This window comes from Malus domestica, chromosome 05 (genome assembly GCF_042453785.1).
Source record: "Malus domestica chromosome 05, GDT2T_hap1".
Lineage (NCBI taxonomy): Eukaryota > Viridiplantae > Streptophyta > Magnoliopsida > Rosales > Rosaceae > Malus > Malus domestica.
Window position 1 is genome coordinate 25,407,398 of NC_091665.1, and position 13,721 is coordinate 25,421,118.

The window sequence follows — 13,721 nt, forward strand, 5'->3', positions numbered from 1 at the left end:
TGTCGGGCTGTTGGATCAGAATTGGACATGACAGAATAGTGACGGTGGTATTGAGAAAGTGATCATTGACTACTTCAAATCTATGTCTAGCTCCCAATCCAACCCTGTTTTCGGGAACTCAGAAGTAATTGATGCTATTGAGGGTAAGGTCACTGAGGAAATGAATCGTTCGCTCATTCTTTCATTCACAGCTGAGGAAGTTAAGAATGCTCTATTCCAAATGCATCCTAGTAAATCTCTTGGGCCCGATGGTATGCCTCCTCTTTTTTTAAAAAAATATTGGCCTATTGTTGGGACTGATTTGGTAATGCAGTAATATCGATCCTCTCATCTGGACAAATGTTGAGGAAAATCAACTTTACGAATGTGGCTCTAATTCTGAAGTCCACCCTCGGGATGACACTATGCCCTATAAGTCTCTGTAATGTGGTGTATAAAATTATCTCAAAAGTACTTGCTAACAGGTTGAAGGTCTTGCTGCCCAAAATTATTTCACCTTTCCAAAGTGCCTTTGTACCAGGTAGAGCCATTTCAGATAATACAATAATGGCTTCGAAAATTGCAAACTTCCTATATAAAAGGCCAATGGGGAAGAATGGTTTCTTCGCTCTGAAACTAGATATGTGTAAAGCCTACGAAAAAATCGAGTGGAGCTAGCTACTTGGAATGTGTTATGCTGAAGCTGGGATTTAATACAAAGTGGGTGAATTTGATCATGATGTGCATCTTCTCAGTGTCATACTCGTTTATTGTCAATGGTTCTCAAGGGGTTACGTGCTACCATCCCGTGGTCTGAGACAAGGTGACCCTATTTCACCCTACATCTTCTTATTGTGTGCCGAGGGTCTCTCTGCTATGATTGCGAAGTATGAATGCTCGGGTGCTATCCAAGGAATTTCGAACTGCCAGAATGCCCCGTCAATCCATCACCTTCTCTTTGCCGATGATTGCTTTGTGTTCGAGCGAGCTCGTCGGGAAGATTGCCTGCTGGTGAAATCGATTCTTAACTCTTATGAAGACGCATAGGGTCAACAAGTGAATTTATTGAAAAGTGCAGTGAGCTTTAGTATAAACATTAGAAGGGGAAATCAGATATCGCTGGCTGACCTGCTTGGGGTGGAATGGGTGTACAGACATGAGAAGTACCTTGGGCTTCCTACCTTTGTGGGTCAAAACCAAGGGGATTGCTTTAATCATATAAAGGAGCGTCTCTGGAAAAAAAAAAACTCCACAGGTGGAAAGGGAAATGTCTGAATGCAGCTGGGAAAGAGTTATTGGTGAAGGTGGTTGCCCAAGCAATCCCATTATACTAGATGTACTGTCATCTATTGCCAAAATACTTATGCGACAACGTGCATCAAATTGTGGTTTCCTTTTGGTGGAATGATACAAGTAACTTTGAACAGATTCATTGGTTGGCTTGGGACAAACTTTGCGGACCAAAATCGAAGGGTGGCCTTGGGTTTCGTAACCTCTACGCCTTTAATCTTGGGCTGTTAGCAAAGCAAGGGTGGAAATTACTTGTGGAACCTCAATCTGTGGTGGCTAGGCTACTGAAAACTTGATATTTCCCGCATTCCTCCAAATTAATGACTCACGATCGAAGTGATCATGCCTTTTTGTCAAATTCTATCAAGAATATGACCATACTCATGATATCACTCCAAGTTTTAGTGATGCCTGTTAAACACGAATTTTTATGCAATATGCCTTGAGTCAAAACATAGTATTTAATATAACTGCAGTGTGTCTGACACATCAAAAGAGTCAAAACCAGATGAATGCGACACTATGCATTCACAAGAAGGTATACAAGAAGGTGTCTGCATTTAGAATGCAAGCGATGTATCGCTCTCCCATATCTGTTGTTCGCGACTTCATCACGGTTGATTTCCAATGGTATGTGGACCTCCTATCTTTGGTTCTTTCGAAGGAGGAAGTAGACCTTGTGCCGTTTATTCCTCTGAGCAAGCGCCCAATGGAAGATAGAATCATCTGGCACTGTGACAATAAAGGGAAATTCACTATCAAAAGTGCTTTTCATGTTGCTAAGAACTGGATTCTTACGCCCTCTCTGGCTGCTTCCTTCTCAACACCAAGTTGTCCCTTCGATGGTCTTTGGGAAAAACTTTGGAAGGCCGACATTCCACCTAAAGTTAAAATGATAGCCTGGAGACTTCTATCTAATATCGTTCCAACGGCAGCCAATCTTATTCGCAAACATATTCCGATTGACCCTCATTGTACTTTATATGGGTCAAAGGGTGAGACTACGCGTCATCTTCTGCTAGAGTGTCTGTTTGCCTGAGCGGTTTGGATTTCCTCTCCTATGGGTGCTTTCCAATCTCCTTTGGTCGATGAATCTGCAGTGGATTGGGTGCTCCGAATGGCACAAACTTTGAATCAGGCCGATGGGTTCTGATGATGATTTGGGCTATTGGGTCAGCTAGGAACTCGAAGTTCTGGGTGGAGATTTTGAATCCTATGCCTAATATCGTGGCTTGCCGTGCTTTTAACTGGTGATAGGAATTTTTAAAAATCATGTCCAAACCTCCAGCTCCTACTTGCTTGATTATCTGTCCGCGATGGTCAAGGCCACCTCCGGGATATCACGAGGTTAATGTGGATGGTGCGTGGAACTATAACTCTGAGGTTGGGGGTGCGGGAATTGTGATTAGGGACTGTAATGGGTGGAGCTGCAACGAGGAATTTTGCTGATGTTTTTTCACCCATCCAAGTGGAGGCGTTGGCCATCCGTGCTGGGCTTGAGCTGGTGGTTGAAAGGGGAATTCATAATGTTGTCTTTAAGAGCGATTCTCTCCGGATCATTTCGGCCTTGAATGTGTCTTCTGTGAATTTGTCTCATGTTGGGCCAATCATCGAGGATGCAAAGTCACTGCTTCCTTTGATCACTGGAGCTACTGCTTCCTTTGATCGCTGGAGCTACTGCTTCCCATATCCACAGCCAAGCCAACTATGTTGCTCATAGGTTAGCTCGCTTTGCCATCCATTCGGATGGTGAGTATACTTGGTTTGTTCACCCTCCAATCATTATGTATGATCTTTTGGAGGAGGATTGTCTCCATTGTAATTGTTAGCCTGTTGGCTTCTGAATGGAATACAAAATGCTGTCTTAAAAAAGAAAAAAAAGAAAAAGAAAAACCTCATCACAATTATGGTGATCAACGATTCATTAAGCAGGGAGCAGGCAAGCTATGCAATATGCATGAACTTAAAAATAATAAAGTGGCAGACTAGATGAACTGGATTGCTCCCCAAACAGAGAGAACACGAGCACAATTTCCATTAATTATAAATAGAAGTGTTGCCATGTGATTTTAGTTATTTAGTACGTCCTGTTGATTTACTAGTTTTTACCTGCAATAGTCAGCGCGAGCATTGCAATTGTAATTTGTGCCATCCTTCTTTTTGATCCAGAGAGAAGTTAATTTAGTTGAATCTACATTTCGTTCTACTGATTTACCTTCTTCTACTGTTCCGCAGCATGCCCGCATCTGCATAATCTACAGAGAAGACTCCAGGGGGAACAAAGAGAATCTCTCAAACCTTCTCCCATACAAGATGGTTTTGATTTGAAATTGATATCTCAGCAATGTCTCCCCATCCCTAGCATCTGAGTCTTCCATACCATATTATATTTTGAACAATGCTGATAAAATAAACAAGGGCACGAGTGGATTAAAACCGTTTCCTCATATCCACGAAAGGCGATACGTATTCTTTAGCGCCTTCCCCCATGTATATATTTATACATATTCTTTTTGTCTCTTCTATTTCATGCAGCAGAAATAACAGTGTGTTACGCGTCTGCACGTGTAAAAAAATATGTTTCAGTGTTATTTGCGCTGTAATCCAAGATATTAGATCTATAAATACGGCTGAGGTGAAGTTTCGTGTGGATAATTAATTAATTTATATTAAGATGTCATTATTAACTACTTGCCACAGAAAACTTCCTAGAGCGTCGATGTGAAGTTCCTGCAATCTGCCTATCTGGTTGTGTTTGCTGTATGCACCAACTAGCCAAAGAACCCCACAACTTGTGCAAATTTTATTCACATTTCACCAACAAGCAATTTAAATAAGTTCTACGTTCAACCAAGAATACATGCAAGAAAAACTTTGACTGATGAAAAAATCACGTGGATTTTATGGATTTCAAAATGATTGTATTTCAAGAAGGAAGCAACTTCTTATCTTGACACCTCTTTTTAATTAGTCACTATTATTTTTCTTGAAATGTTTTTTAAGTTTCTATTTTGTTAATAACAAAAACGTTTAGAGGCAGGAAAAAAACTTACATGATGCACGACACCAAAGTTTTGGTGTCCCAAATTATCACGCGACGACGCTATTTGAAAAAGTTCAAATACAAGGTGATACTTGATATGTTTGCTTGCATCGGTGTCTCTATTTTCATGTAAGCCTCTCTTGAGATGCTGAGCTAGCATGCCAAATTATCCTGCTGTCCCTCTAACTTAAAGACAGCTAGGATACGCTTGGTGCTTAAATTATGTGAGATGAATAATAGCATTAGTTAACTGTTTAATTATTAATTATTATCTCCCTTGAGACAAGTTTGGAATCTTGACAGCCTTGAAACTTCATATAATTTGCTTAAAGAAATCCCATATGATCTCAATCGAAATCTCGAAATCTCCTAAAACTTTACCTCTCTCATAAGCGAAATGAAAGAACATAATTGACTTAATTGTAGTTACGAGAGCTTTTGTTGCAGGGGATAATGATAGCATTAGTTAACTAAGCTTTCGATAGACCTACAGTTAATTATTTTCATCTTTTAATTGGACTAAAAGGACGTTCTTTTGCAAATTAATTTTACTACATTGATACCATGCACAGCACCATAATTGAAAATTTGAGAAGGCAAACCGAAGATTAATGTTAATTTTAGAGCTTGCATGAACTCATGATCCAAAAAATAATGCTTTTCAAGAGAGAACAAGAGCAGTGGAAATTTAAGCAAAAGAGTATCATTTTGTATTAGAAATGACAATACATGTATATTTCATTCATGTACAAAGATCTAGCTTCTAGGACAACAAAAATCTGGATATTCATGATAGTGCGGCAAAAGTTTTACAATTAGTTGCTGAGAGTATTAAGAAGGGAAACTCTATTTTTGATTAATCGCCTGAACAGACCTTCGAGTCCTTCTTCAAGATCCTGACTGCAAAGTTCCAATTGTTGCAGCTCGCTTTGCACATTCTCACTGTCGACCACGTTGTCAGATTTGCTTGCCTCTTGACATGAAAGGGAGTTCAGTGCAGCATCTACATCAGCAAACTCATTTAAATCGGCTTTATCTTCTTCATCACAAGCAACCTTTTTGGTAAGCATAAGCTTTGAAACGAAAGACCAGCCACTCATCTTTGATTGTGACTTTGCTCCGGAGATGAAGGACAAAAGGGACTCAAACACTGTGAGAGTGACTGCTTCAACCTCTCTCAACGCACCAATTAAAGCCACGGCTACATTGTCTTTGTTCGTGGAAGAGAAGGTGCCTTTCTTCTGAGAACTCCTCAAAGTCCCCAGGGCCTTGCAGATAGCCTTCTTGACCACCTTCCTTGAGGCTGAGTATTTCCTAACCTCGTTAGTGAACCCACTTATGCCTCCCCTTCTTCTGCGCATGATCGATTGAATTTCACGTACACATTCCTTTGTGTGTATCAAGGCATCTTTGGCTGCTGTACACACATCCAAGAGCCTTAGAGAACCATCCAAAAGCTCATCCACCCATTTCTCATTTCGCTCCCGGACAAAAGCTTCTTGGGTGAGGGGCAACTGAAACAACTCATTCACACAGTTGTGCAAATCCAAAAGGCTACTCAATCTGTGGCTTATCGATGATGATGAAAACGAAGAGGAGACATCAGAAGCTGCTATTCTCAACAAATGATCTTCACATTGTTGAAATAGTGGGTGTGGTTTTGAAGGCAAGCTGATCGAACGAATATGGTAGTTGGATTTAGAGTTTAAAGATGAGGCTGAAGCCATTTTTGTTTCCTTTGCTAGCAAGAGAGAGAGAGAGAGAGAGAGAGAGAGAGAGAGAGAGAGAGAGAGAGAGAGAGAGATGGCCTTGAAAGCTTGAAGTTCAGTTTAGCAGTTTGAAATTTGGTTATGCTTTCCTTCGACACCTACTATACATATATAATGGGGCATGCAAAGACTCAAAAGGGTAAGGAGACATAAAGCATCTTATCCTATCACATATCAATGAGCTATAGCTTGATTTCGATTTCGATCTAAGACACTATCAGCGGTGTTCATGCAATGTTCCCCAACACCAACACAAGCTCCAACTCATTACCCAATTAATTTAACTCGATCATAACTCATATCTCCAAGTCATTAGCCAGTGAGATTTGCTTCATGTGCAAAACTAGTAGTTAGTGATGGGGCTGCACGAGGGGCCATGGTTTAAATATTCATGCAAAATTCAAACTTGCATTGTGTAATGTGAATTATTTAGAGAGGAACGCAAAGATAAAGCCTCTCAGTTAGGCATGCCTACCTCTCCAGAAGACAAAAGGAGCCCGCTTCATGCTTGTGCACACGTGAATACCTTTTGGAGCCGGCCCACTGTACACATTTACGCCATTGATTACGATTACCTGTCAATCCTCATCATCACATGTAGTTTCTTGGTTATACAGCAATGCTTGTTTTATCTTTTCCTGCTCCAAAAATTTTAATATTTCATGCATTGCTTATGGGGTCAAGTTAAAATTTCACTTTTTGATGAATGGGTTATGATAGATATTTTGTAAATAAGACAAATGACTGCTTTTTGTAATCAACTTGATAAATGGATTGCCGAAGAGAAGTTCTAAATTTTGGGTGTACTTTTGCACTCACTCTTTTAGACTTTGCCTGTTAAACATAACCATAGTTAACTCTTTTATTATTTTGCCCTCCCTGAGTTAAGAAAATTAGAAAGGGTATAATAATTAAACCCAGAAGCATGTTAGAGTATATACTCAAGTCATTAGGATTATGACATCTGTCAATTTGTGAAAGGCTAGATTACAAGAGTTGGTTAGTTAGTTAGTCGAAGTTGTATGGCGTTAGAAGATAAGGAAAAGATTGTAACCTAATCTTACACTAGATATATGAGTGATTGTATTGATCTGATTCATTAAGGAAAATATATGCAAAGATTTCTTTCTCTCTCTCTCTCTCTCTCTCTCTCTCTCTCTCTCTCTCTATCTTCTTCTTTGATCTTCTTCTTCATAATTCTCTCTAATCTTCTCTATTCTATATTGAGCTTTGCAGTACTATGGTTAACATGGTATCAATTGCCCGAATAGGTTAGACAGCTTCTTCGATTTTGGTTTTCTGTGCTTCCGCTTCATCTCTCATCTCTCTGTGATTTTCTGGGCGTTTCTCTTCCTTCCTCAGTTCTTCACCTCAGTTGGGTGGTTCTTGCACACCAAGTGTTTGGTTTTATTCCTCAGAGAAAATTCTTCACAATGGTTACTGCTTCTTAATTGCAAATCTTACAATCTCCGATCACTGGGTTGATTTCTTCTGTATCATCCTCTGTGTCGATTAAGTTGGATGATTCCAACTATCTTCAATGGTATTTTCAGATGCAATTGTTGCTTGAAGGTTATGGGATCATGGGCTTTGTTGATGGATTGACTTGCTGCCAGCCTCAATTTTCGTCTATTTCTTCCAGTGATTCTGAAGTTTCATCAATGGGTATTGGTTCAAGAATTGAGTCGGATGATTACAAAGTGTGGAAGATGCATGATAGGGCTCTTATGCAGCTTATTACTACAACCTTATCGTCTGTTGCCATTTCTTGTGCAATTGGGAGTACTAGTGCTAGAGATTTATGGGTTTGTCTTCAAGAACGTTTTTCCATGGTTAGCAAGACTTCAATCTTTCAACTTAAGTCTGATCTTCAAACTATCAAGAAAGGGGCAGATTCTATCATTCAATATCTTCAACAGATTAAAGAAGCAAATGACTATCTTGTGGCTGCATGGGTTAATTTTGAAGATGAGGACATTGTTATCTTAGTTTTGAATGGTTTGCCTACACAGTATAACACATTTCGAAATGTAATTTGTGGCAGAGAGAATGTGATTCCTCTTAAAGAATTTCGTGCTCAGTTACTTGTAAAAAAAGCAATTCTTGAAAGTAGTCAAAGTCTACCATTTTCTACTGCCTTGTTTGCAAAGAATCAAGGTTGTCATTATGGAGCTTTATCTTATGAGTCTCAAGGAGTTTTTCATTCTAGGTTTCAAGCTTCAAATGGTTTCAATGGTAACTCTAGCCAATCTCATTTCTTTAATGGAGGTCACAAGTCTAAATACAAAGGTAAAGGTAAAGCTGGAAACTTTCAGGGCCATAAATATTATAATAATCAGGGGCAAAGGTATTTCAGTCCTAAACCTGTTGTTCATGATTTTACTCCTGGAATTCTTGGTAATCCTTATCAGCTTCCTAATGGTCTATCTTCGTCCATAGTCATCTATCAGTTATGTTCTCAACAAGGTCACAGTGCTGCTACTTGTGTTTACAAAAATATTGACTCATATGAGTCTTTTGAGAACTGTCAGATCTGTGATTGAAGTAATCATATTGCAAAACTTGCTTTTATAGGAATAAGAACCGATCTCATCCCTCACAAATGACTGTTATGCAAGCTACCTTTCCTGAATATATGCAGCCTTTGTATATGCCCCTTATGATGAATGCTTCTAATATGCCTTCTATGATGCATATGGTCTCCCCTAATATCTCCTATTTGATTGGTGCACCAAATCTCAACTCTTTTGCACATATGGCTAGTTCTCAGGCATATGCCCCTACTCATATGAATGCTTCTACTTCTTATGTTCCTACCATGTCCAATTTTGTCTCCCCACAAGTTTGGTTGACAGATTCTAGTGCAACCAATCACATGACAAATGATCTAAGCAATTTGTCTCTGGCCTCTCTATATCCACATAATGAGACTATTTAAACTACGAATGAGGAAGGTTTGCAAGTTTCTCATATTGGGAATTCACTAGTTCGACCATCTTCACAGTCTCTCAAATTGAATTCTGTTCTTTACATTCCCAAATTGTCTCATAATTTGTTATCAGTTCATAGAATATGTCTTGACAACAATTGTTGGTTAATATTCGATGCTTATTGTTTTTGAATTTAGGACAAAATCACAAGGAGAATCTTGTATAAAGGGCTATGCAACAATGGATTGTATCCAATTCCTTCCTTTCTTGGCTTATCATCAGGTTCTCCACCTCACCTACAAGCTAATCAAGCTATTACTTTTCTTGGACATACTGTGAATTCAACCTTATGGCATTGTAGACTAGGTCACCTTTTGAATCCCATAGTCTTTCTTATACTTAGAAAGTCTAAAGTTACTGTTAAACCAGATGTGTCACCTATTGTTTGTCAGAGTTGTTTAGAAGGCAAATTTAGTAAACTTCCTTTTTCTTCTACTTCTGCAAAATCTGTAATACCCTTTGAGGTTGTGCATAGTGATTTGTGGGGACCTACACCTAGTGTATCTGTATATGGTTTCAAATACTATGTTCTCTTTGTTGATGAGTGTACCATATTTTGTTGGCTCTTTCCTTTAATCAATAAATCTGATCTTTGTTATGTGTTTATTAAATTCTACCACTTTGTCTTTACTTAATTCTCAAGAAGAATTATGGCTGAGAGAAAGCATAAACATGTAGTTCAAACAACAATTACACTATTACAAAATGCACATTTACCTTTTAAGTTTTGGACCTTTGCCTGCCAAACAACCATTTATTTGACGAATGCCATATTCCATTCTTCAAAATCAATCACCTTTTCAGCTATTATGCTCTGCTATTCCTGAAATTTAGCACCTAAGGGTTTTTGGTTGTGCTTGCTTTCCATTTTTAAAACCTTATAACAGTAACAAATTACAGCCTAAGTCTGCCAAATGTATCTTTTTGGGATATGCTTCCAACTATAAAGGTTATATATGTTTTGAACTCAATCTTGGGAAGCTACACATATCAAGACATGTCATTTTCAATGAACTTGACTTTCCCTACAGTGTTTTGAGTTCTAAGTTATAGTGTTCACAGTCCTAATGCTTAAGCCCTGATAATAATGCACCAATACTACCTGTTGTGATTCCTACCTTGCAAAATGTGCTAGTTTCTCCATCATCAGTTTCTTCTTTAGTACATGAACCTGATCCATTATCCTCTCAATCTTCCCCAACACAATCCCCTCCATAATATGTATCCCCTCAACCATCATTACCACCCCAGTCCATTGTTGCACAAGATTCTCTAGCTCTTGTGATTCCTGAGTATAGTTATGAAAATCTTCAAGTGGTGCTTAACATACCACCATTGAATTTACATCCCATGCAAACTTGATCCATTAGTGGAATTGTGAAGAAAAAGGTTCTCTTTGCTTCTGCAAACATCTCCACAGTGGTTGATTTGACTGCCACTAAACCTGCCACATATAAATCTACATTGAAGGTTCCAGTGTGGTTCAATGCTATGAAGGAGGAGCTTAATGCACTTTATTCATAGAAAACATGGAGTTTGGTTGATCTTCCACCTCACAAGAATTTAGTTGGGTGTAAATAGATCTTTAAAGTCAAGAAAAATGTTGATGGGAGTATTGCTAGACACAAGACTCGTTTGGTTGCCAAATGATTTAGTCAAGAAGAAGGTTTGAACTATGGTGAGACATGTAGTCCGGTTGTTAAAGATCTTGGTGCTCTACATTTCTTCTTGGGTATTCAGATTTCCAGAACTGCTCAAGGGCTATTTTTGTCTCAAGAAAATTATATTGTTAACTTGTTGAAGAAAACTAAAATGATAGATGCCAAACTTGCAGCCACACCATGTTTACCCTATAGTAGACTTCTCAAAGATGATGGCTAGCCGTTCATTAATCCTGCTCTATATCGGAGTGTGGTTGGAGCTTTACAATATCTTGTGTTCACTCGACCTGATATTGCAATCTCTGTGCATCATGTTAGTCAATTTATGGAAGCTCCAATGATATCTCATTTCACTGCAATTAAACGTATTTTGAGGTATCTCAAAGGGTCTTTGTCTCAAGGAATTACTTATAGTAAAGGAGTGTTATTTCTCAAAGCCTTTAGTGATGTTGACTGGGTAGGGATCCAAATGATAGGCACTCCACTACAGGCTTGGTTGTTTTTCTTGGCAAGAATCCCATCTCTTGGTCATCAAAGAAGCATCAAATTGTCTCTTATTCATCTACTGAAGTTGAATATAGAGCCTTGTCTTCAACAGTTGCTAAATAGGAGTGGATTTAACAGTTGCTTACATTTTTGCAGGTCAAAGTTTATGGTTCTCTAGTTCTGTTTTGTGATAATATGTCTGTTATAGCACTATCTTTTAATCCAGTGAACCATCAGCGGATAAACACATTGAAGTGGATGTTCACTTCGTGAGAGAAAAGGTTGCAAGCAAGAAGCTACTGGTACAATTTGTTTCTTCTTTATAATAGTTTGCAGATATCTTAACTAAAGGACTCAGTGCACCTCTCTTCAGTATACATTGCAGCAACATCATGCTTGGTTCATCCAAACCTAAGCTTGAAGGGGGATGTTAGAGTATATACTCTAGTCATTAGGATTATGACATCTGTCAATGTGTGAAAGGTTAGTGTGGAGCCAAAAATATTCACAGGGCGACACGTGGATTTTTGGACAAAAATGACAAAAATACCCTTGCAGTACAACGAGGTTCCTACGCGCAAGCAGCGGGCAACCCTCTTTCAACCAAGACAGAAGTGCCCAAAATAGGTAACAATTCAAAGTCCATCTCATCAAATCCTTTCTACAAGGTAATTCCCAAACACATTCCTTTTAAATTATGTTAATTGGCTAATTAATGGGTTTATTGCCTAATTAACCCATTAATTGTCAATTAAACCATCCATTATATCCAAATAACTACAAAATACATCCAATTCAACCCTAAAACACCACATGGCCGGCTATCCCCATTTCAAAACCTAATCCATCACTTTTTTCTACCTTTTTCACCATTTCTTCCTTTTTATTACCCAATAAATTCAAAAACCACCAAAACATTCATCTTATGTTTAATAGCCAAATAAATTGGCTAATTAAACCTAAATTAAACCTAAAAACCCTAGCCACCTCCTATCCCTATAAATATACTCCCATTCTCACCAAAAAGCTAATTCCAACACTTTGGCAAAAATCCCAAAATTCTCTAAACACTCTTTCTCTCTAAATTCTAACTTTGGCATCGGAGGTTCTTCGGCCAAAGCCCCCGCCCCCATTCATCGTGGGCGCGTGAGGCTTTTGGCCTTAACCTAAGGTGCTAGTTGTTTTGTAGGTGCAAAATCGTCCAAGATCGAAGAGGAGAAAATTTGCATCCACAAATTGGTGCTTTCATTGAGAGTTGAAATCCATACTCGTAGAAGACTCTCGCACAAAAAGGTTTTTTCTTTATTTTCTAGTCCATTTGAATATTTTTCATACGTTCTTATTATTAGAATTTTTTACTTGCAAAGGTTCTTTGATAAAACGTATAAGCAAAATATAATGGCTAGAAATTTAGAAAATTCCATAAGTGAAAATTCTAATGTTCAAGAAATGGGATTGCGGAGATCCGTGAGGCTAAATGCGACAATAAGGGGAGCGGCATCATCATCACGAGCTTCCACCATGGGAACCACCGTGGTGGTTACCTCGGTAGCCACCCGCGGCGAGGTCCATGGTGCCTTCACCACGGCCACCATGGGAACCACCGCGGTGGCTACTTCGGTAGCCACTCGTGGCGAGGTCCATGGAGCCTTCACCACGGCCCGGAGATCCGTGAGGCAAAATGCGACAATAAGGGGAGCGGCATCACCACCACGAGTTTCCACCATGGGAACCACCGCGGTGGCTACCTCGGTAGCCACCCACGGCGAGGTCCATGGTGCCTTCACCACGGCCACCATGGGAACCACCGCGGTGGCTACTTCGGTAGCCACTCGTGGCGAGGTCCATGGAGCCTTCACCACGGCCCAAGCCGTGCCATCCAAGGCTCACGGTACCAAGACCACGATCCAAGTCGTGCCATCCAAGTTTACGTGGACCCAAGCCCAAGCCTCGCATTCACATGCACCGCGCATTGAGCAGCCTGCTTCCGTGATCCAGCCTGCTCCCGTCAAGCAACCCACTCTCACGGCCCAACCTGCTCCTGCCGAGCAGCCTGCTCTTGTGACCCAGCCAACTCCCGTGGCCCAGCCTGCTTTCGTCGAGCAGCCCACTCCGGTGGCCCAGCCTGCTCCTGCCAAGCAGCCCACTCCTGTGGCCCAGCCTGCTTTCGTCGAGCAGCCCACTCCGGTGGCCCAGCCTGTTCCTGCCAAGTAGCCCACTCCCGTGGCCCAGCCTGCTCCTACCAAGCAGCCTGCTCTCGTGACCCAGCCTGCTCCCGACGAGCAACCCACTCCCGTGGTCCAGCCTACTTCTTTCGAGCAGTCCACTCTCACGGCCCAGCATGCTCCCGTGGCTTTCCAAGCAGCCCAAGTCGACGCAAGACTATCTCAACCATCCGGACCTACCATCGAGCCGGGGGCATTCTCACCACATTTTTTCGCGGATTTGACATTTCCCAACTCAAATCTCGCGCCCGGAGTCTACCACCTTTCCACTGCCCAAG

The 13,721-nt window shown here is 40.3% G+C and overlaps 1 protein-coding gene across 1 annotated transcript; it reads right to left on the minus strand.

Annotated features, from left to right (window-relative positions):
* Positions 1-4,999: 4,999 nt before the first annotated feature.
* On the minus strand, positions 5,000-6,090 carry LOC103445280 (uncharacterized). The gene has a single exon (XM_008384270.4). It carries the CDS (start codon positions 6,037-6,039, stop codon positions 5,128-5,130), a length of 912 nt encoding a protein of 303 aa, XP_008382492.1. The 5' UTR covers positions 6,040-6,090; the 3' UTR covers positions 5,000-5,127.
* Positions 6,091-13,721: the final 7,631 nt, after the last annotated feature.